The sequence below is a fragment of the Marmota flaviventris genome, chromosome 2, assembly GCF_047511675.1.
Source record: "Marmota flaviventris isolate mMarFla1 chromosome 2, mMarFla1.hap1, whole genome shotgun sequence".
Classification (NCBI taxonomy): domain Eukaryota; kingdom Metazoa; phylum Chordata; class Mammalia; order Rodentia; family Sciuridae; genus Marmota; species Marmota flaviventris.
The window spans coordinates 182,285,556-182,308,472 of record NC_092499.1 but is presented as its reverse complement, the minus strand read 5'-3'; the positions used below and the strand labels follow the sequence as shown (position 1 = coordinate 182,308,472).

General features: G+C 38.7%; 1 protein-coding gene across 1 annotated transcript in view; it reads left to right on the top strand.

The window, feature by feature from the left end:
- The first annotated feature begins 2,247 nt into the window (after positions 1-2,247).
- Positions 2,248-22,917, top strand: part of Samhd1 (SAM and HD domain containing deoxynucleoside triphosphate triphosphohydrolase 1) — a 49,227-nt gene continuing 28,557 nt past the window's right edge. The window contains 6 exon segments of the mRNA XM_027945281.3: positions 2,248-2,581; positions 7,655-7,721; positions 11,040-11,112; positions 14,070-14,230; positions 16,657-16,772; positions 19,865-19,935. Coding sequence (XP_027801082.3) covers positions 2,380-2,581; positions 7,655-7,721; positions 11,040-11,112; positions 14,070-14,230; positions 16,657-16,772; positions 19,865-19,935 — 690 coding nt within the window. The 5' untranslated portion in view covers positions 2,248-2,379.

The following is a 22,917-nucleotide window of genomic DNA, read 5'->3' as shown; positions in this document are numbered from 1 at the left end:
CATGCGGCTTGAGCCACATCCCCAGCCCGATCATATTGTCTTTTCTAGGACTGAGGATGGCAAACTTAACTTGAGAAAAGGAGAGCGTGGGCAGGGATTCCTGTCATTGTTCCCAGGGGTTCCTGTCATTGTGTAGAATGCCCGGATGCAACAGAATCACAGGACTGCAAGTGGAGTTAAGTGAAGTGTCAAACTGGAAAGAACTTAAGATTTGGAGTTAGCACTGCCTTAGAATCTCAACTGTTGCTTACACTCTGTCATTTACCAGCCCTGTGACCTGGAGCAAGTAATCAAGCATCTTTTATAATATCAGGGGCCCCTGAGAAATAGAAGATGGGAAGAAATAATAAACATGGCTTAAATTACACTTTTTTTTTTCAATGCTACTAGGGATTGAGGCCAGGGCCTTCCACATACTAGGTAAGTGCTGTAACCCCACCTTTTATTTTTTGAGATGGTTTCTCCCTAAAGTACCAAGGCTGACCCTGAACTTGGAATCCTCCTATGTCAGCCTCCTGAATAGCTGGGATTATAGGCATGGAATACAGTGCCTGACAGAAATTGTGCTTTTGAACAAACAAAAACCTAGTAAAAATTCTGAAAAGCAACTGAACAAGTTCAAGTGATTAAACTAAAAACCCTGTTTATATTATCTTTATTGCCTAGGAAACCTTCTGTGGGGGAAGATTTCCCCACAAGTCTTATAAACAGTTTTCCAAATAAATTATTTCTGACTTATAATATCTCACTCAGACAAATGCTATTTGTTTTCTCTTTTACCTTCTTGTTTCAGTTTCATAAGTCTTGGCAACTGCTGGGTAGTTTCCACAGTGTTCTAGCTGGTTAGGGCATGCTTTTTGGGGCCTGGTCTTCTGTGAAAATGGAACCCTCCCTATACTTTCCCCCAAGGGTCTGTGGGAACAGCAAGCAACCTAAAAAGTTGGGCTAGCTAATAGAAAACAAGTTTACACCAAAACTCTCATTGACAAGCAATGGTTGGCTAGTTATTAAAAGCATGGCCGGCTCCATTTTCTGGGTTTGAATCTAGGTTTCTCATTTCCTAGCTGTGAGATCTCAGGCAAATTACTTTTTCCTTTCTTTTCTTCCCTCTCTCTTTGGTGGAGGGGATTGAACTCAGGGCCTCTCTAATGCAAAGCAGGCGCTCTACCAAGAGTTCCAACCCTGTCTTTGTATCTCAATTTCCTACATTCCAAGGTTATTGTGATAACTGAATGAATCAGTATTTATAAAGCCTTCAGAATAGCGACTGGTACACAGTAGAGCTTTCGGCTAACAATATTTCAGCTTGTCAATTTTTGTTTTGTTTTGGTACTGGGAATTGAACCCAGAGCCTCCCTTGCACTTGTGCTGTATCACTGAGCTATGCCCAAGCCCTTTGGCTAACCACTAATTCATACTGCTAATGATAAGCTAATCCGCCTCATTCGTTCTTCATGCGGTAGATGAATCTATGGTTTGATTGCTGGAAAGGTGTGTTGGCGTCACTATTAGTGGTAGTTGTAGTCTTTTTACCAATAATGCATGGACTAGGATTTAAAGAGGGAGTTGGGCCATGCCCCGAAGTGGCTAAAATGAAGGGGAAATGCTGTTACTACCAGTTAGTAACTAAGTCCTGGTGGGGAAATTTTAGGTAATCAGATTGACCACTTCCCTTTATCTGGGGATTTAGGACCGAGAGGGTCAAGGATTCTTCTTTCCGGGAATCCATCTCCATTTGGAACATTTTAAGTCTGCCCTGCATAGCAACCTGAAAACAGCATCTCCAGGGTCCTCTTGCTACCCAGCAAGATTGTAGAATTTGTGAAATGCAAAAAGACCCTCTCGCATGAGGTTTGAAATAATTTTGGGAGTCTTCCAATGGTTCCCCCTACCCATTTTTGTCTGTGTTGGGAAGCTACTGGCAGGTTCGCGCGGTCTTTTAGAGGTTTTGGGGTGTCTTAAACGCCAAGGGGAAACCTAGTACACATTTGGAGGAGGGTACTCTCCATCCACCAGAAGAACCCCTAATCCAGAGTGTGACCAGATTTGTTTTGGACCCAGCCACGCTCCCCTCCAGCGCTGTATTTGCTAGCATCTCCTCACAACCCCAGCACAACCCGTTGGCTTCTAGCTCCGCCTTTTCCCGTAAACACCCGAGCGAAACTGACGACCGGACCGTCTTTGCGCCTGCGCGTCGAGCCTGGGGCTAGAGCCGCAGGGCCGTCTGGCTCAAGCGCTATCTGCCAGTGCGCCTGCGCCGGAGGCCCCTAGATTGGCACGCTGAGTGGACTCGCAGCCGGCACTCTGCGGTCAGTGCGCCTGCGCGCGGGCTGCTCGCCGCGGTTCTTAACTGGGCTTCGCCCGGCGCCGGGTGTAGCCATGCGGAGATCCGATCCTGAGCAGCTCTCAAAGCGGCCCAGATGCGATGGCAGCCCGAGAACCCCACCAAACACTCCTTCCGCAGCGGCGGGCAGGACCCCGGAACTCCACCCGGACCACCAGACCTGGGGCCCGGAGCAGGTGTGCGCCTTCCTAGCGCGCAGTGGCTTCCAGGAGCCCAAACTGCTGGAAAACTTCCGAGGTAGCCGGGCTGAGGGGCGAGGGATGGGGACCCGAGGCGGGGGGCGGCCTGGCCTGAGGAGACGCCCCCTGAGAGACTGGGCCTCACAAGAGGACCCGCAGCTGAGACGGGGAGGCTGACCCGGGAGGCGCCAGAGGGGTGGACCTGAGGCGGGGGTTCGGGGGAAGGGACGTCAGGGGGCGGGAGGCCCTCGCAGAAGGGGCCCGAGGCGGGGAAGGGGGACGCGACCGGGAGCCACCCAGAGGGTGGACCTGTGGCCGGGAGCTCCGGGGTTGGGGGTTGTGAGCCTGGGAGGGACAAATGTGGATTTGGATCTTACTCTGATGACCTTCTTCAGGAACTTGCCACCCAAGAGCTGGACGGGGGAGACTTGCTACCCGCCAATACTTTTTTTGGTTTGATTTTACTGAATCCAGCGGCGTTCTATCTCTGAGCCACATTCCAGCCCTTTTTATTTTTTATCTTGAAACCAGGTATCTCAAAGTTGCTGAGGCTGACCTTGAACTTGAGATAGATCATCCTGTCTCAGCTTCTTTGTCAGAACATCATCAGAACGAGATTTTAATCACCTCTAGCTTTTCTTCTAGACTGGACACTCTCTGAAGACAGGGACTCAGCCTGACTGAGTTTTATGTTCCCAGCACATATGAGGTACTCATTGCAGGATTTTTTTTTTTTTTTTCCTATTCTTGGTACTGGGAATTAAACCCAGGGACACCCTACCATGGAGCTACCCCCCCCCCCCACAGCCCTTTTTAAGTTTTGAGACAGGGTCTCCCAAAATTGCTGAGGCTGGCCTCCAGCCTGGCGATCCTCCTGCCACAGCCTCCCGAGTAGCTGGGATTACTTGCTGGCTCGCCGTGCCCGGCTCCCCCTTTTAGGTAGAAGACGTCTCTCCCCAGACCTTGATGGGAGGCTTGCTGTCATTCAGTCTTACCAGGCTCAGGGGACCCCCGCTGTGTAACCGCAGCTCCTTGAACACTTGCCACATGAGAGGTTTTGATGCTTTTATGTTTCTGTTCCCACATTGCCCCTCCCGAATTTGGGGTTTTCCTAAGGGGAAGGAACTTGGTTTGTGAATCTCTGAATTCCCCCCTGACTACTGTCTCAACCCAGTGGGGCTCAACGTTTGATTAGATTTGCAAAGCTGGGTAATGATTATATTTTACTCTTTTTTTTTGGGGGGGGGGGACCAGGATTGAACTCTGGGGCACTCAGCCACTGAGTCACATCCCCAGCCCTATTTTGCATTTTATTTAGAGACAGGATCTCACTGAGTTGCCTAGCACCTTGCTGTTGGTTGAGGCTGGCTTTGAATTCGTGATCCTCCTGTCTCAGCCTCCCAAACTGCTCAGATTACAGACATGCACCACCATGCCCTGCATGTTTTACTTTTTGTTAGCAGTTTCCCTTCCTAAATCTGAACACTGGGGTTGTTGACCACCAAACCCCAGGATCCCACATGGCCACACAGTTTGGGTCTGCTAGTTCATGTTCAGGTATCCATTATCCACTTGAAATCTGCTCAGCTTTTTGTGGTGGTGTGAAGCTTAATCCCTGCCTCATTCTCTGAGGTGTTCTTAGGAAGGTGGCTTGCAAATTCAGTAATTTTTTTGTATTTGTGGGGTGGAGCCTGGTTTGCTTAGGTTGAAGACTGGGTTGATAAGAACTTCAATGGTTCAGGACCTAAAGGGAATTATGCTTCTCTTTTTCTTTTCTTTCTTAATACTTATTTTTTAGGTGTAGATGGACACAACACAATGCCTTTATTTTTATGTGGTGCTGAGGATCAAACCCCGGTCCCGCTGAGCCACAATCCCAGCCCCCATGTTTCTCTTTTTCCCTTTCCCCCTTTTGTTTTTCTCCACTACAGGGATTGGCTTTTTCTTTGATGAGCAACAGGTGGGATGAAGTAGTTTTATATTTTCTTTTTGGTATTGGGGATTGAACCCAGGGGCACTTAACCATTGAGCCACATCTCCAGCTCCTTTTTGTATTTTATTGAAGACACGTTCTTGCTGAGTTGCTTAAGCCCTCCCTAAATTGCTGAGGCTGGCTTTGAACTTGCTATCCTCCTGCCTCAACCTCCCAAGCTGCTGGGATTACAGGCGAGCACCACCTCGCCCCACTCTAGTTTTATATTTTCTATCTCTAAAAGGGGATTGGCAATGCTGTGGCTCTCTTGTTTCAGTGGTGTTCTGTCAATTAATTCATCAGCCTCCAGAATGATTTGTGTTCTCTTGAACCCACAGTCTAAGGCTAGCAGAAAACACTATGTACTTTCAGTTGGTTGAAACTGACCAAGTATCCCCTCTTGCTCATATCTTATTGGCTGCTTTGTCTTGAATAAACATTAGTCAAGTTTCTCTCTTGCTTTACAGGCCCCTGAACTCTTGCATGTCCCCAGATCTAAGTACTAAGGATGTGGAACATGCCCCCCCCCCCCATCAGCTTCTCCTGGGAACCCTGCTGAACAATGTGGGACACTGTTCTATAAGACCCCACTGGTCATTTCCTCTTGCTTATCCAGCTCCCTCCAAAGGTTTTGCTATTTTTGCTTGTCCTTCCTTTATCCTATAAAAGAAAAGCCTTTTCTGTTTGATTTTGAACCATTTGCAGATTTCTGAGATTGGAGTTTTCTGCCTATTTGCAGTAGTATTTCTTTCTAGTTAAAACGTATCTGTATCTAGATTTGTTTTTATACAAAACCAAGCACCAGGTACTGATTTCTTTTCCTCATGGAATATAGACTCAAAAGAACTCTGAAATTAGATGCTATAATTCACACTTTTTAAAGATGCTGTTTGTGAGGCCCAGAGATGTTAAGTATCTTTACAAAGGTCACACCACTAGGAAAAACAAAGAGCTGGGTATTTATTTATTTATTTTTGTGGTGTTGGGGATTGAACCGAGGTTGCTCTACCACTGACCTATAGCCCCATCCCTTTCTATTTTTTATTTACTGAGGCTGAGGTTGGCTTGGAATTTGTGATCTTCCTGCCTCAGACTCCCAAGCCTCTGGGATTACATCTATGTGCCACCTCACCTGGATTTTGCCAACTATCCCTTAACAAGTGGAGGAAACCACTGGAGGTTGGGGATGGGGAGGGAACACACCTGTAATCTCAGCAATTCTGGAGGCTGAGGCAGGAGGATTGAAAATTCAAGCCAGCCTGACAACTTAGCAAGAACCTGTCTCAAAACAATAAAATTAAAAGAAAAAAAAAAACACTTCAGTAGAACTAACCAACTAACCATTGGTTATAGATAGCAAAAAAGAAAAAGTAAAAATGATCCAAATATCCAGCCATAATAATAAAAAATATTGAGTGTTTACTTTGTGTGAAGTACTGTTCTATGCACTTTGCACTTTATATAGTTCTTTTTTGTTTGTTTTTGTGATGCAAGGGATGGAAGCCAGGGCTCTGTGCATGCTAAGCACATATTCTACCACTGACCTATGTCCCCAGCCCCTACATGTTTTATCTTATAAAATCTTTACAAGTTGGGGGGACACCTGAAAGAATTCAGATGCCAAGAAAGGAGAGCATGGGCTGAGAAAATGGGCACACCTGGTATCCTGATGAAGTTTTTGTCTGCAACCTACAAGCAATGTGACTTCAGGAGAATGGTCTCAAACTTTTTAAACTGTGACTCAGAACAAAATATATTTTATATAGTGGCCGAGAAACACACGTTATCAGTAGATAAAGCAGTAAGGGTTCCATTAAGTTGCTGAGGCTGACCTTGAACTTGTGATCCTCCTGCCTTGGTCTCTTGTATGACACCACACCTGGCCTTAGGTGTTTGAATGTTCCCAACACAAAGAAATGACAAATGTCTGAGGTGAGAGATATGTTGATTTCCCTGATTTGATCATTACATGTTGTATACATGTATTAAAATGTCACAATGTCCCCCTTAAATAAGTATAATTACTATGTGTCAACTAATAATAAAAATGTAGTTTTTTAAAAAAAATCTTTACAAGTTGGTGATATGGATCCATTTATATCCATTTTAGAGGGAAGGAGAATAAGGCCTAGGGAAAAAAGGGTTAAGTGTATTATGATCCATTTACACTGTTTAATTCAAAATAACTATTAAAAATGATGATGTGGGAGTTTTAATAATTGACAAGAAAGATGTTTACCACATTGGGTGAGGAAAATAGGTTATAAGACAGTTTAATTTATGTAAAATTACAAAATGTATAGATAAATGTATTATCCAAAATGTTAGTAGTCATTATCAATCAGGAGAATTTAAGCTGTCATTCTATATTCTTTCAAAACAAAAAATATTATGTGCTTTACCAGGAGGTTTTAGAAATAATTCAACACTTTGAGTGCTCCTCAGCAAATAATTTTAACCTTGTCATTTAAAAAATAGGCTTGTTTCCTTCCCTACCTCCACCCCCCAAATCTACCTGTTTAAAAACCAGGAAGCCACTGACCTGGTAAAACCTCAACAAATAATCAGGTTTCACTTCACTTTTTGCTACTGGCTTTTCTTGCAAACAATTTGTATGAATACTATATAAATTTTTACTTGATTTATCAGAAAAATGCTTCTTGGCTTAGTTATGAAGTTTAAGACTTTACAAGTAGAAAAAAAAAAATGATACCATTGTGCCCTAGGGCCCAAAGGGGTTTGGTTCCAGGATGCCAGCAGATGACCAAAATCTGTGGATGCTCAAGTCCCTTATATAAAATGCTGTCATATTTGCAGATAACCTGTGTGCATCTCCATTCAAATATTTCATTTCATTCTGGTTTACTCTCTACCTAATACAATATAAATGCTACATGTATAGTTATGTGGTAGTGCATAGGGAATAATGACAAGAAATAGAAGTCTGTACATGTTCAGTACAAGATGCAGTATTTTCCAATCACACCAGATATAGAACCCATGGATAGAGGACCAACTATATCTGGCACGGTCCATTGCCTATAGTGGGTCCTCAGTAAACATTGGTCTGAGTAAATTCTGATGGATTCAAGTTGAAAGAAATTAAAAAAACTTATGTTGTAAATATTGAATTTGTTTTTCTTCCTCTTTCTTCCATAGACAATAAAATCACAGGTTCATTGCTGCCCTTTCTTGATGAATCACTTCTTGAAAATCTTGGAGTTAGGTAAGAATGATAAAGTTCACATTGGAACCAAACATTTTATTCACCTTTGAGGGACAAAGCCCAATATCTCTGATATTAACTGTTCTCATTTTAAATCTATGAAGTGTTTTAGAGCAGTATCCCTTGCTATTGTTCTGGTGTGCAAATCTTGTTTTTAATATTACTGATGATTCCTACTTTAAAGAATTTTGTTGACTGGCTTTCTTGAAGTTTGTGGCTAATGTTTTGCCTTCAAGTTCAAAATTATTGAATTATGCATACCAGAAAATATTTAGGAACCAATAGGAAGAAAAAATACTGGCAAGTAAAAAAAACTCTATCTTGAACAAGACCTAACATATCTTAGGTCTTCCTAAACCTATCTTAAGATTTGATGTATCCATTGTATAAAAAATGTTGAAGTACATGATTAGGCCTTAATAAATTGTACACACATACATAGATATTTTAAGTATGGCTCAAGGTTCCAGGGTCTGGATTAGAGTGGGAACACTTTAAAGATCTCAGTTCAGAATCCAGCCACTTACAAATTCCTCAAAATGGATTTTGTTTCTATTAGGAAATTGGCAACAGTGATGAAATATGGTCTCTTGTAGAATTTCACTTAGTTAAATGTTGTTTGTGGTAACAGTAACCAAAGAAGCAAAACAAAGGATTATACTGAATTACTTCATGCACTATTGCTTAGAATTTGTTAATGGAAGTAGATTGTGAAAAAATGATTATGCAGCACTTTCAGTAATCGTCCTTTGACTCAGAATCTTCAGGGACCTCATCTTCGCTGTTTTATAACCACATTTCGACTACCTCAGTTCTCAAAGTCTCTCTTACTGTTTTGTTTTTTAGGTTTTTTTTTTTTTTTTTTTGTACTGGGGTTTGAACCTAGGGGCACTTTACCACTGAGCTCAAACGTGCATCCTCCTACCTCAGCCTCCTGAGTCACTGAGATTACAGGTGTTGCACCGCTGCTCCTGGCTCTCCCTTGCTATTTCTTGTGTATAATACTTGTTTACCATTTGAACTAAATGTAATTGTTCTAATGATGTATTTTTTTTCAAAGGAACTATATTATTTTCTGTGAGCCCAAATACTATTGATTCATGCAGCAAATATTTAATGGCAGGCTTACTATGGGCCAGAATTCCAGAAGGCACATCTATGACTCTGAGGTTCTGCAGGACTCCTTAGAGCTGTCTTGTCCTGTATGGTAGCCACTAGCTACAGGCTTAATTAATTAAATCAGATTTTAAAAAATAAATTCCTCAGCGCTGGGGATGTGGCTCAAGCGGTAGCGCGCTCGCCTGGCATGCGTGCGGCCCGGGTTCAATCCTTAGCACCACATACAAACAAAGATGTTGTGTCCACCGAAAACTAAAAAAAATAAATAAAAAAGAAAAATCAATTCCTCTGTAACAGTAGCTATATTTCAGGTGCTCAGTAGCCACTTGGCTACTGTGTTGGACAGAGCACATACAGAACATTTCCATCACTTCAGAAAGTTCTGCTGGACCTTGCAGGATGACAGTTCTAATAGCCGTGGTTGCTCACAGTAATACTAGTGCCACCAGCTTGTACCCTCGTACTGTTTTTCTCTCCTATCTCCTTTTACCCTTCCTAGTTCCCCTGTTCCTATTCCAGGGTGTGTACCTCAAAATAAATTACCTGTATGAAAGTTCTCATCCTGGACTCTTCATTATAGAGGGAATCCAGTTTAGATAAATAACTCTAGTATTCTCTCAATTTTATGATTATTGACTTATGAAGGCTTTTCTAGGAAATAAACCTTGTTACATTAAATGTACATAGTTGTAAGAAGCATTAGATTGCAGAAATATTGTGAAACAGAAAATCTTATTTTAGTCTAAGTATCATAGCTTATGACTACTTTAAATTTTTATTTAATGCCATATCCTTGCTAAATAAAAGCATACTCCAGTTTTTCATGGTTATTTCCCTCTATTTTTTTTTTAAATCAGTGGTTTCCTTGTAATTAGTTTCTTTTTGGGTTTTAATTAAGTGATGAATACTGAGTAACAGTTCAGGAAAATATTGGGCAGAAGTGAGGTTAGTTTAGGTTTGGTATTTGTCAACTAAGTGATAACCCTCAACTTGTCAGTTTTAGCCCATTTGTAAATACTTCCTGAAGCCTGGCTTTGTGCTGAACTTACTATGTCAAAATGATGAGGAGGAAAGGGGAATAGTAAAAAAAAAAAAAAAAGTAAAACACAGTGTGCTGCTTCAATCATTTTTAAAAAAAAATATTTATTTTTTAATTGTAGTTGGACACAATATCTTTATTTTACTTTTAGGTGGTGCTGAGGATCGAACCCAGGGCCTCGCACGTGCTAGGCGAGCACTTTACCACTGAGCCACAATCTCAGCCCCCCTGCTTCAGTCATTTATAATCTATGATAATGCCTCTACACATCCCAAGAAAATCATTATTATTATTATTTTTCCAGTTTTGCAGCATGGGGGATTGAATCAGGGCTTGCACTTGCTAGGCAAATGTTCTGTCACTGAGTTACATATCAGTCCTTTTTAATTTTTATTTTATTTTTGCTTAATTGCCCAGGCTGACCTCAAAATTGTTATCCGTCTGCCTCATCCTCCCAAGTACCAGGGATAACAGGCATGCACCACTTGAGCCCAGCTAATAAAGTCATTCTCAAATTCAGTATTGTTACGGGTCTCAGGGTATATAGCATGGAGGCCAATGTAGTGTTTCTGACTTATGTCAATCTAGGACTTTTAGCAAAAGTTTCTTTTTTTTTAATCTGTAGATCAGTAACAGCTGAGTAGACCCTTGCCTGCTGTTTTGTTGACACTTAGCCAGGAGTTAGGCCAGTATACCTGGATCATGAATAGTTGTAAATAAAGCAGGGCATAACAAGATTTGGGGCTATTCAAATTTAATTCCTATTGAATTATTTCTAGAAACTGAAGTGTTATGATGGATTAAAGACAATGAAAGATGGATATAAATAAAGCTAAAGCCTTCATAATATTTGGGTCATACCTGATGCTCATAAACCAGTACAGGATTGTGAAGATGACTTCTATAGAGATGCTAAAGTCTGAGTTTGCCAAGAGGGGTGGGGATCAAGGCAGAACCCTAGGGCAGGCCTCCCCTGAGTCAGTAGGAACTTAATTGCTCTTAGTTAAAAAGCAAAGGAAGAAGGGAGTTCCTAGGAGTTATTGCTGGTTCCTTCCTATCTAATCTGTCAATATAGCTAATCTAGAGTTGATTATATACTATATACTCCTGGGGTTATTATTAAGCAAATGATGATAAATTTACTTATCTTGTAATTTTAGTTCCTTCAGGGAGAGGAATAAGCTGCTTCATTGTATCCAACGATTGAGTAAAACTCAGGTTGAGACAACTAAGGTAAGGTGAATCTGAGTTCATACTGTCCTAGTGTTCCCCGACCCACACCCCCATAATGAGACTAAACCTAGGGACACCCTTCATTGAGCTATAACATCAGCTCTTTTTTTTTTTTTTTATTTTGAGACTGGGTCTTGCTAAGTTGCCTGGCTGACCTCAAATTTGTGACTCTCCTGCCTCATCTCTCTCTTTTTATATTTATTTATTTATTTGTTTGTTTGTTTATTTATTTATTTTTTAGTTGTAGTTGGACACAATACCTTTGTTTTCTTTATTCTTATGTGGTGTTGAGGATCAAACCCAGGGCCTCGCACATGCTAGGCGAGCACTCTACCACTGAGCCATAACCCCAACCCTGCCTCATCTCTTGAGTAGCTGATTATTGGTATAAACCACTTCGCCCAGCTAAAATAATAATTATTAAGAGTGGGAGCTGGACACAGTGATGCATACCTGTAATTCTAGCTATTCAGGAGGTTTGAAGCCGAAGATCACAAATTCAAGGCCAGTCTGGCAATTTAGCAAAAGAACCTATCTGGAACAAAAAATATATAAAAGCATGAAAAAGCATTCCCTATGCATTTTTTCCCCTATGCGTTTTGACATGAAAATATATGTATATTAACCAAGTTACATACTTTTTACTGATTTTTTGTAAGTAGCTTAAATTTATTTTGTTTTAATGTTGAGTGAAATGAATATTTGAAGACTGATTATTAAATCTGAAAAATTGATGGTAAAGACTTTTAGGCCTTTATGTGAATTAAAAATAGATTATAGGGGCTGGGGATGTGGCTCAAGCGGTAGCGCGCTCTCCTGGCATGCGTGCGGCCCGGGTTCGATCCTCAGCACCACATACAAACAAAGATGTTGTGTCTGCCGAGAACTAAAAAAGAAATAAATATTTAAAAAAAAAATAGATTATAAAATTTTTCTTTTATAATCTTTAAGAATAAATAGATTCTCATTTATAGTGGATACATTGATCTTGGTTTAGGAGGAAAGAATAGACCAGTATGTGATTTTCAAATATTTATCGATTATGGTTTCTCAACAAACATCAACCAGTCTCATAAAGTTGGAAATAATAGTCCTTGATTGAAGCTGGCAGCACCCAAATTGACTTGAGCTAATTTTACAGGAAATGAATTTCTTATCAGTAGTATATTCAAATGTGGAGCCTGGTGATCTCTTTAAGCTTTTTTTTTTTTTTAAATACAGCATTGAGTTTTTGTAATTAATATTTCCATATATTTCTGTTATTAATTAACATAGTTTACCATCTGTGTGTGTACATGTACATGTGAGAGACAGAGATGTCAGGGATGGAAACCACAGCCTCATTTATGCAAAGTACTCTACCTCTGACCTACTTCCCCAACCTGGCATGGTACTCTTTAACTGTAATAATTCAGCATGTTAACATATATTACATTTCAGTAACAGCTCGGCAGCAGTTGTTCAAAGCATGTTTGAGTTTCTAGTGACTGTCAGGCAATATAGTGTGTGTATTAGTTAAACAAGACAGCTAGAGTTCTTCATCTCCTAGAACTCCATATACTATTTTTTTTTTTTCCCTTTTGGTGCTAGAGATCAAACCCAGGTCCTTACACATCTAAGTACTCAGTCTATCATTGAGCTATACCCTCAGATCTTCTGTGCACTTTTTTGCGGGGCAGAGGGTTACTGGGGATTGAACTCAGGAGCACTCAACCACTGTGCCACATCCTCAGCCCTATTTTGTATTTTATTTAGAGATAGGATCTCACTGAGTTGTTTAGCGCCTTGCTTTTGCTGTGGCTGGCTTTGAACTCTCGATCCTCTTGTCTTAACCTCCCAATGCACCATCATGCCCAGCCCTCTGTGCCCTTTTAAGAAACTTTATGAAATAGTTTGAAGGTCATGACTTAGATAGCTTTTCAGATTATTTATTCTATAGACTTGTTTTTGAAAGCAGTTATTTAGCTGAGAGTGCAGTTCAGTGGTTTTTGCTTAGCATGTGTAAAGCCCTGGGTCCAATCCCCAGCACACACAAAAAAGGTGTGTCGGAGGCAGTTATTATGGACAGATAAAGTTTTTTGTTTGTTTGTTTGTTTGTTTTTTGCAGTGCTGGGGATCAATCCTTTGGTCTCATATAATAGGCAAGCATTCTACCACTGAACTATATGCCCACTGAATTCTATCTTTATTTAAAGATGCATGTAGGAGTAAGTCTTTTCCTATATTTAAAGCCCCTGTTTTAGCTTAGAGAAATGAATAATTGTTTTCCTGGGTATTTCCTGTCTATCTTTTTCTTTTTTTTTTTCTATTTATATTTCTTTCTAAGGATTTTAGTGATGTAGGTACAGTCAGAAAAAAATGTAGTCACAGTGGCCATAGCAGCATGGTTCACATGATCTGAATGAATATGTTTATATCTAGATGAGTATGTTAGATGTGTGGAGTTGTTTTTGTGGTGCTTAGGATCAAACTCAGGGTCTTGTACGTGTTAGACAAGTACTTTACCACTGAGCTACACCTCCAGTCCAGTGAGTATGTTTAATTGAATATGTTTAGTTGAAATTACATACCTAATCCAAAAATGAAAATTCTATCTTTCCATTGTTAGAATCCATTAGGAAAAAGTAAAGTATACCCAAATCTAATATACTAGATCTGTCTGGTATCTAAGGTAATATAATATATTGTCATTTTCTTTAATATTATTCTTGTGGGGTTTTGGGGGGGGGGCGTGTTTACTAGGGATTGAACTCGGGGGCACTCGACCACTGAACCATATCCTCAGCCCTCACGAGCTGCTGGGATTACAGGCATGTGCCAGTGTACCTAGCTCTTTAATATTATTCTTGCTTGAACAGTTAAATAACTCTTTGTACTATAGTTAGGAAAGGCTACACAAAAATTTTAGATGGAGTTATGTTGCTAATTATGTTACTAATTTAAACATAATTTTCCAGGTGATCAATGATCCTGTCCATGGCCACATTGAGTTCCACCCTCTTCTTATCCGGATCATTGACACTCCTCAGTTTCAGCGTCTTCGATACATCAAACAGTTGGGAGGCGGTTACTATGTTTTTCCAGGAGCTTCACATAATCGATTTGAGCATAGTCTAGGGTAAGAAGGGAAAGAAGGTGGGGAACTTGCAGCTTTTAATTACCTCCTCTGTCTCATCTCTTAGAGAATAAATAATTTTACAAAATGGTAGTAATATCCTTATTTTATTGAAGATAAAATTGAGACTTTTGATTTACCCTGCTATAATTTGTTTATTTTGTGTATGGTTAAGCTGTCTCATATCCTTCCTGAAAAGGTAATGAAAGTGTTTATTGATAGGTGTGTTGGATTAAATGTTTGTATTTAAATACTGTTTAAAAGTTAATAAGGTTGGTTTCCAGTAGAACTAATTATGTATTAATGGGTTTTACTTTTTTTTTTTTTAACTCTGTAAACTTGATTATTTTCCTTTAGTCCCTACTTAGTCTTGTATAAATTTACTCTTTGAAACTAGATAATTTTCTTACTTATCAGGAAATTTGTAAGTCAGAAAAACATTTGTAAGTTTGCAGAAGGTGCCCCCTGTGTTATGTACAGTGAAGTTGAATCTTTGGTCTGCTTTTCCATTATGTACAGCCAAAAGGACTTGGGGAGAGAAAAAATGGACAGTTGTCCAGATTCATGCTATACTCACAGTGTATTACTCTGTATGTCTGTCTATTCCATAGCATTTTTAATTAATCAGAACACATGTATTTATAATCAATTTTCAACAAATCACAAACAAGATAGAAATTATTTTGCTCCTCCTGAAGCTCAAAGTTCAGGAGAAAGAAAAGATTGTATTCTTCTAGAAATTGCTTTTAGAGGGAAGTAGTAAAAGTACATTTAATATTTGTTAAGCACTGTGTGTGTGTGGGGGGGGGTGTGCCGGAGCTCAAACCCATAGCCTCAAACATGCTAGACAAACAATGAACTGCTGAGCCACATCCTCAGCCCTGTTAAACATCTCATCTTCAATCTGTGTGGTAAACATTCAAAGCCAGAGATTACTGCCTTTTTAAAAAATGTATAAAATAGGGCTGGGGATACAGCTCAGTTGGTTATATGTGGTGCTGAGAATCGAACACAGTGCCTCACATATAAAGGGAAGTGCGCTACCACTGAGCCATAGCCCCAGCCCCACAGTAGTCATTTTTAAGTGTGCACTTCAGTAAAGTTAAGTACTTTCACATTTTTGTGCAATCGATTGCCAGACTGTTTATCTTGCAAAACAAACTATTTGCCAATAAACAATAATTCCCCTTTACTCCCTTTTGTTTCCCAGCCTCTGGTAACTATTGTGCTTTCTGTCTATGAATTTGACTACTCTAGGTATATCATCTTAGTGAAATCATACAATATTTCTGTTCTTGTGAGTGGCTTTATTCACTTAACATTATGTCCTTAAGGCTTATCCATATCATAGTATGTGTCAGATTTCTTTTTTGTTGTTGTTTTGCTTTTTTTATAATATATATATTTTTAATAACTTTATTTATTTATTTTTATGTGGTGCTGAGGACCGAACCCAGTGCCTCACACATTCGAGGCAAGCACTCTACCACTGAGCCCCAGCCCTTGTGTTCTTTTTCTTTTTTTTTTTTTTTTTTTGATGGAATCTTGCTATGTTGTCCGAGTTGATCTCAAACTCATGTTCTCAACAGATCCTCGTGCTTCAACTTCCCAAGTACTAGGACTATAGGAACACGCTGCCTTCCTTTTTAAGGCTGAATAATATTCCATTGTTTGTTTATCCATTCATTCCTTGATGGACACTTGGGTTGCTTCCATCTTTTGGCTATTGTGAATATAGTACTCCTGTGAATGTGGGTGTGCAAACATCTCTTTAAGACACTACTCTCACTTCTTTGGGATATATACCCAGAGTAGAATTACTAGATCATATGACAATTGTATTTTTTATTTCTGTATTTTTTGAGGCAATACCATACTGTTTTCTTTATTTTATATATATATATATATATATATATATATATATATATATATATATATATATATATAATTTTTTTAGTTATAGGTGGACACAATGTCTTTATTTTATATTTATGTGGTGCTGAGGATCGAACCCAGTGCCCCATGCATGCTAGGCGAGCGCTCTACCTCAGAGCCACAATCCCAGCCCCACTGTACTGTTTTCCATAGTAAGTACACCGTTATGCATTCACATAAGCTTGTCCAAAGTTTCCCAATTTCTTCACATAGCCAAAACTTGTTATTTTCTATCTTTATGATAGTAGCCATCCTAACAGCTGTGGTAAGAATGGTGTCTCATTATGGTTTTGCTGTGCATTTTCCTCATGATTAATGATGTTGAGGCAGAGGGCCTGCTTTGAGATTCTTGTTTGTGCGTATTCTAAAATCGACTATGTTCTGTAAAGTTACCCAAATACATATTAGTTCAGGAAATGTATTGAAGCTCTTGAGTTCCAGAAGTGTTGTTCATCTTTCAAACAAAATAAAGGCTCTTGGTTTTTACTCAACAGGGTGGCGTACTTAGGAGGATGTCTGGTCCGCTCACTGCGTGAAAAACAGCCAGAGCTGCAGATCAGTAATCGAGATGTACTCTGTGTTCAGATTGCTGGGCTTTGTCATGATCTCGGTAAGCAATACAGACAGCCAAAGTTATTATGTAGAATTATAACATAGGTCACCTCTCTGTGTGACTTAGAAATCAGACTAACCAAGAGAAATGTGGAAGTTTTGTTTTGGCTCTTCAGTTGACACTAATATAAAATGGAATTTTGCTTCTTTCTGGAAGGACATGTAAGTGCAGAACATTGCTCTTCTATTTTCTTGTAGTCTTTAATGAGTTTCCTGTGTAAAATATCTTTGCTACACGTTACATGAAAGGGCTTTCTTTTTTTTGTACCCAGTATTGAACCCAGGGATACTTAACCACTGAGCCACATTCCCAGCACTTTTTTTTTTTTTTCTCTTTAGTTACTTTGTCAAGTTTATTCCTTCAATACCTAAAACAGATTTGGAGATCTCCTTTTGTTCCCTGATTCAGATTAGATTTTTGGGCCACTTAAATCCAAGTAGAAGAATATCATTCTTTTCCTTTAACAAAGAAAAGAGAAAAGGATCTGTCCCTGACACTTTTATTTATTTATTTTTATTTTTATTTATTTTTTAGTTGTAGATGGACACATATCTTTATTTTATTTATTTATTTTTATGTGTTGCTGAAGATTGAACCTAGTGCCTTACATGTACTAGGCAAGCACTCTACCACTGAGCTACAACCCCAGCCTTGTCCCTGACATTTTTAATCACAGGAGAGTTTGGGTGTGCTGTGTTTCAGTCATCAGATATTTAAAGGGGCTAGAGCACTCTGTCTCCTTACTATATTTTTATTTTTTTTATTTTTTAGTTTTTGGTGCTAGGGATTGAATCCAGGGCTTTTATACATGATAAGCACAGACTCTACCACTAAGCTATACTCTCAGCCCCTGAGATGATAAAATTCAATGGATTCTGGATATTTTTTTTTAATATTTATTTTTTAGTTATATGTGAAAACAATATTTTTATTTTATTTTTTTATGTGGTGCTAAAGATCAAACCCAGTGCCTCGTGCATGCTAGATGAGCACTCTACATTTGAGCTGGGGGGCCCGGACTCTTGATATTTAGAGACAATCAATATGAAAACTTTGCCAGTCCCCAGGAGCCTGAGCCCGGTACTAAATGAGTCTTTTTGTGTAGACTGTGACATGCAATGGCTTAGGACTGGGTTAGGTTATCTCCCTCTGCAGCCAAAAAACTCATTTCTGAAAAAATTCGAACAATGTCAAAGTTTCAATTTTTTTTTAGGCAATGCTGGGGACTGAACCCAGGGCCTTGCACATAATAAGCAAGTTCTCTGCCACTGAGTTACACCCCAACTCCGTAAGTGTTTTTAAAGTTTCACAACATTTAATCATTTGAAGACCCATGATGTAGCTCAGTAGTATAATTGCCTAGCTTTTATAAGGCCCTGGATTTGATCTGCAGCACTGCAAAACAAAACAAAACACATTCACACTTATGAGTAAGAAACTAGTGGTCTCTACTTATGACATGCATATCACCAGTAAAAATGCCAAAATACAGCCCCAGTATTTGTATGTTTGTTGTAAAATATATATTATACAATTTACATGAAGATAGATGTTTTAAACTTTGAGAGTAATAAAATTCTAATATTTTTTTCGGTGGCACCCCTTGGATTGCCTTAAAACTACTTTCTTAATCTATAAATACGCAATCTGAAGATTCCAAAAATTTTGGAATTAACATTCCTTTTAGGACATTATTGGAGAACCTGGCAAAACTTGAATAGGGTATGATATTTAGGTGGTAATAATACATCGTTATTAATTTCCTTTTTTTGATGCTTTTATTCTATAAGAATGTCCTTATATGTGTAAAGTACATACTAATATATTTAATATATTTAAGGTAATAGAAAAATTATACTTGAGATGGTTTAGAGGAAAACATCTTTGAATTTTCAAATTTTCTGTAAATCAGATATTTCAAAATAATATACTTTTAGGATTGTTACATTACCAAAGAAAAAAGGAATATGACTTTCAGTTTGTCATTTCATACACAAAAAACTTGCTTGTAAAATACCCATGATTTGCATTGATTTGCATGCCAATTAAATTTTTTTTTTCTTTTTCTTTTTCTTTTTTGGTGCCAGAGATGGAACCCATTCAAGCAGAGAATGCCCTCTGCCACTGAGCTAACATCCCCAGCCCTAAATAAATAAACTTGTATTTTATTGAAAAAATAATATAAGCCTTCATCATTCCTTTTAGGTAACACATAATTATCTTTTCATCAGATTTATGTAAGCTCTGGCAACTAGAAACCTCTCTGTGGAGAGTTTACTTTCTTATGTTGTTTTTGCTGCTATTTGGGGGGAAGGGATGGGTACTGGGAATTGAACTCAGAGGCACTCGACCACTGAGCCACATCCCCAGCCCTATTTTGAATTTTATTTCAAGACAGGGTCTCACTGAGTTGCTTAGTGCCTTGAAAATTGCTGAGGCTGGGTTTGAACTTTCAATCCTCCTGTCTCAGCCTCCGGAGCCGCCAGGATTACAGCCCTGTGCCACTGCGCCCGGCTAGTTTTTGCTTCCTTTTTTTTTTTTTTTTTTTTTTGATATCTATTTTTTAGTTGTAGTTGGACACAATACCTTTATTTTACTTATTTTTTTTATATCATTTGTTCATTATGCTACATTAACTGACAAATTCTTTTTTTTTTTTAACATGTCTTCAACTCTCTTATTTTTTTTTTTAAGAGAGAGAGAATTTTAATATTTTATTTTTTAGTTTTCGGCAGACACAACACAACATCTTTGTTTGTTATGTGGTGCTGAGGATCGAACCCAGGCCGCACGCATGCCAGGCGAGGACACTACCGCTTTAGCCACATCCCCAGCCCTTATTTATTTATTTTTAATGTAGTGCTGAAGATTGAACCCAGGGCCTCACATGTGTGAGGCAAGCACTCTACCGCTGAGCCCCAACCCCAGCCCCTAATTTTTGCTTCTTATTCTGTTGTTTTAGAACATTTTATTTATAGATTATTAGTGTCTGTTGATACTTAAGTTAAACTGAAACAATTTTTAAAAGAATTCACTTTTTACCAATTTACAAACATTTTTCTTGTTCTAAGGCTGCTTTTGTTTTTAAGGTCATGGGCCATTTTCTCATATGTTTGATGGGAGATTTATTCCACTTGCTCGCCCAGGAGTGAAATGGACGGTATGTATTCATATAGTCAGTAGTTGATACCAAGACTGTTTAAATGGGCTGTTTAGCGAGATTCTCTGCTTGGTTTTTCCTGCTTGGTTGTAATATCCTTCCTCACTCTAGTTTTTTTTTTTTTTTAATTTTTAATATTTTATTTTTTTAGTTATTGGCGGACACAACATCTTTGTTTGTATGTGGTGCTGAGGATCGAACCCGGGCCGCATGCATGCCAGGCGAGCGCGCTGCCGCTTGAGCCACATCCCCAGCCCCCTTCCTCACTCTAGTTTTAAGGGTGTTTCCATGCACGTTTGTACGTGCTCTCTTGGTTCTTAGTCGGCAAAGAAGGAATTGTTATCTTCCTTTTTTACCCAGTGAAGAAACTTGAGGCTCTTAGAGTCCTATTCATGTGCCAAAATTCACAACATTATGAGTGAAAGGTGGAGCCAGCACTGGAAAAACCAGGTTTCCTAGTTGTCAGTTTGATGTTCTTTCTATTCTGTTGACCTACTATAAAACAAAATAGGCTAACTCCATTTTTTGTTCATTTTGTATGACCCTAAAGTAATGCTACCAACAAGTTTCAAAAAATACTTTAAATGAACCATTTTATAATTAGGCATTTGCTGGAGGCTGATGTATATTTTTGGAATCTTTTTTTTTTCTTTTAATGGACAGAATACTTTTATTTTATCTGTTTATTTTTATGAAGTGCTGAGGATCAAAGGATCAAAGTCAATGCCTCATACGTGCTAGGCAAGTAGTGCTCTGCCACTGAGCTACTGGAATCAGTTTTTGAGCAGTCAAGTTAGGTTGGCCCCCACAGGTCCTATTATACTATATTTCTGGAACCTGGAGTAAATAAGGATATTGTTATAAATTGAAAGCTTATTACATGTCAACCACTTTTTTCTTCTCTTTTTTTCTTTCTCTCTTTGAAGCATAATTCACATATAATAATATGTATAGATTTTAAGTGATTTTTGACCAGTGTATACTTTTTCATTTTTTAGGAAAATTTCTTACTCTCCCACCCTAGTGTTTTTTTTTTTTAGTGGTGGTGCTGGAGATTGAACCTAGGGCCTTACACATGCTAAGCACATACTCTACTCTTAGCTTTTCCTTTGTTCCTTTTTAAAATCAATTCTCACTTCTTTCCCCATTGTCATCTTCTGATGTTCATAAACAGATTAGTTTTGTCTGTTCTTAGATTTGATATAAGTAGAATCAGATAGTAGGTACTCTTTTTTGTCTTATTTATTGAACAAAATGGTTTTGAGGGGCTGGGGTTGTGGCTCAGCGGTAGAGCACTTGCCTAGCATGTGAGAGGCACTGGGTTTAATCCTCAGCACCACATAAAAATAAATAAACAAAATAAAGGCATGTGTCCATCTGCAACTAAAAAAAATTTTTTTTTAATATTTATTTTTCAGTGGACACAACATCTTTATTTTATGTGGTGCTGAGGATCGAACCCAGCACCCCACGCATGCCAGGCGAGCTCATTACCGCTTGAGCCTCATCCCCAGTCCTACAACTAAAAAATTTTTTTAAAAAATGGTTTTTGAGATCAGTAGTTGATCTCTTTATTGCTGAGTCGTTATCCCAGTATATGAACAAGTCACAATTTGTTTCTGCTTTCTCCTTTTGATGGAATTTGGATTGTTTGTAGGTTTTGGCTATTACATATAAGATTATTGTGCATGTTATTGTACAAGAATTTTGTGGACATACGTTTTCATTTCTCTTAAGTGAATACTTACGAGTAGAAACTGGTCCAAATAGGAGTTGCATGTTTAACTTTATAAGAAACTACCAAAGTTTTCCAACCTGGTTGTACATTCCCATCAGCAATGTGTGAAAGTTGCAGTTGTTTTTCAGCCTCACTAACTTTTCATTTTTTTGTTTTATTTATTTATTTTATGGTGCTGCATATGGAATCTAGGGCCATGTACATGCTTGGCATGCATTCTAGCACTTGGCTATACCCCAACCCCTACCCCAACATTTAATGTTTCAGATTAGACTTTCTGAATGTCAAATGGTAGCTTACTGGTTTAATTTGCATTTTCTAATATATGTTGAATACCATTACCTGTAACTTGTATTTGGCACTTTGTTATTCTACATCTTTTTCTCTCTCTTTTTTTTTTTTTGAAGAGTTAATTCAGTATTTTACCCATTTAAAAATTTTGATTTGAGTGCTGGGAAGTATGACTCATTGGCAGATTGTTTGCCAACATGGGTAAGATTCTGAGCTTGCAAAAAAAAAAAAAGGGGAGAGAGAGGAAAGAAAGTAATTTTATTGTTTACCTTTTATTATTGATTTGTAGGAATTTTTTATTTTTATTTTTTTGGTACTAGGGATTGAACTCAGGGACACTTGACCACTAAGCCACATCCCCAGTCTATTTTATTTTTTATTTTGAAATAAGGACTCTCTGAGTTGCTTAGGGCCTCACTAAATTGCTTAGGCTGGCCTTGAACTTTCCTCCTGCCTCAGCCTCCGAAGTTGTTGGGATTATAGGCATATGCCTCCACAGCAGGAATTTTTTTTAATATGTGCTATTAGATATATATATTGTGAATTTTTCCTAATGTCTGGCTTGTCAATTTATTTATTTATTAATTTTTTTTAGTCGTAGATGGACACAATACCTTTATTTTATTTGTTTATTTTTATGTGGTGTGGGGGATCGCACCCAGTGCCTCACACATGCTAGGCAAGTGCTCTGCCACTGAGCCACAGCCGTCCCCATATCAATTTATTTTTTAATGGTGCCTTTTGAAAACAAGTTTTCAATTTTTATGAAGTCCTCTGGTTCTTCAAGCCAGTAAAATGGATAGTTTCTCACTAGTTTTGCTGCCTTGGGGCATGCCCTCATGATAAAAGCATAATATTGAAATATTGCCTAGTGTCTTTTTCATCCGAGTGTTGACTCTCCACTAACATCTGCTTGCTTTTGGTCATTACCCAGACCTTCAGGGAGTTACTTG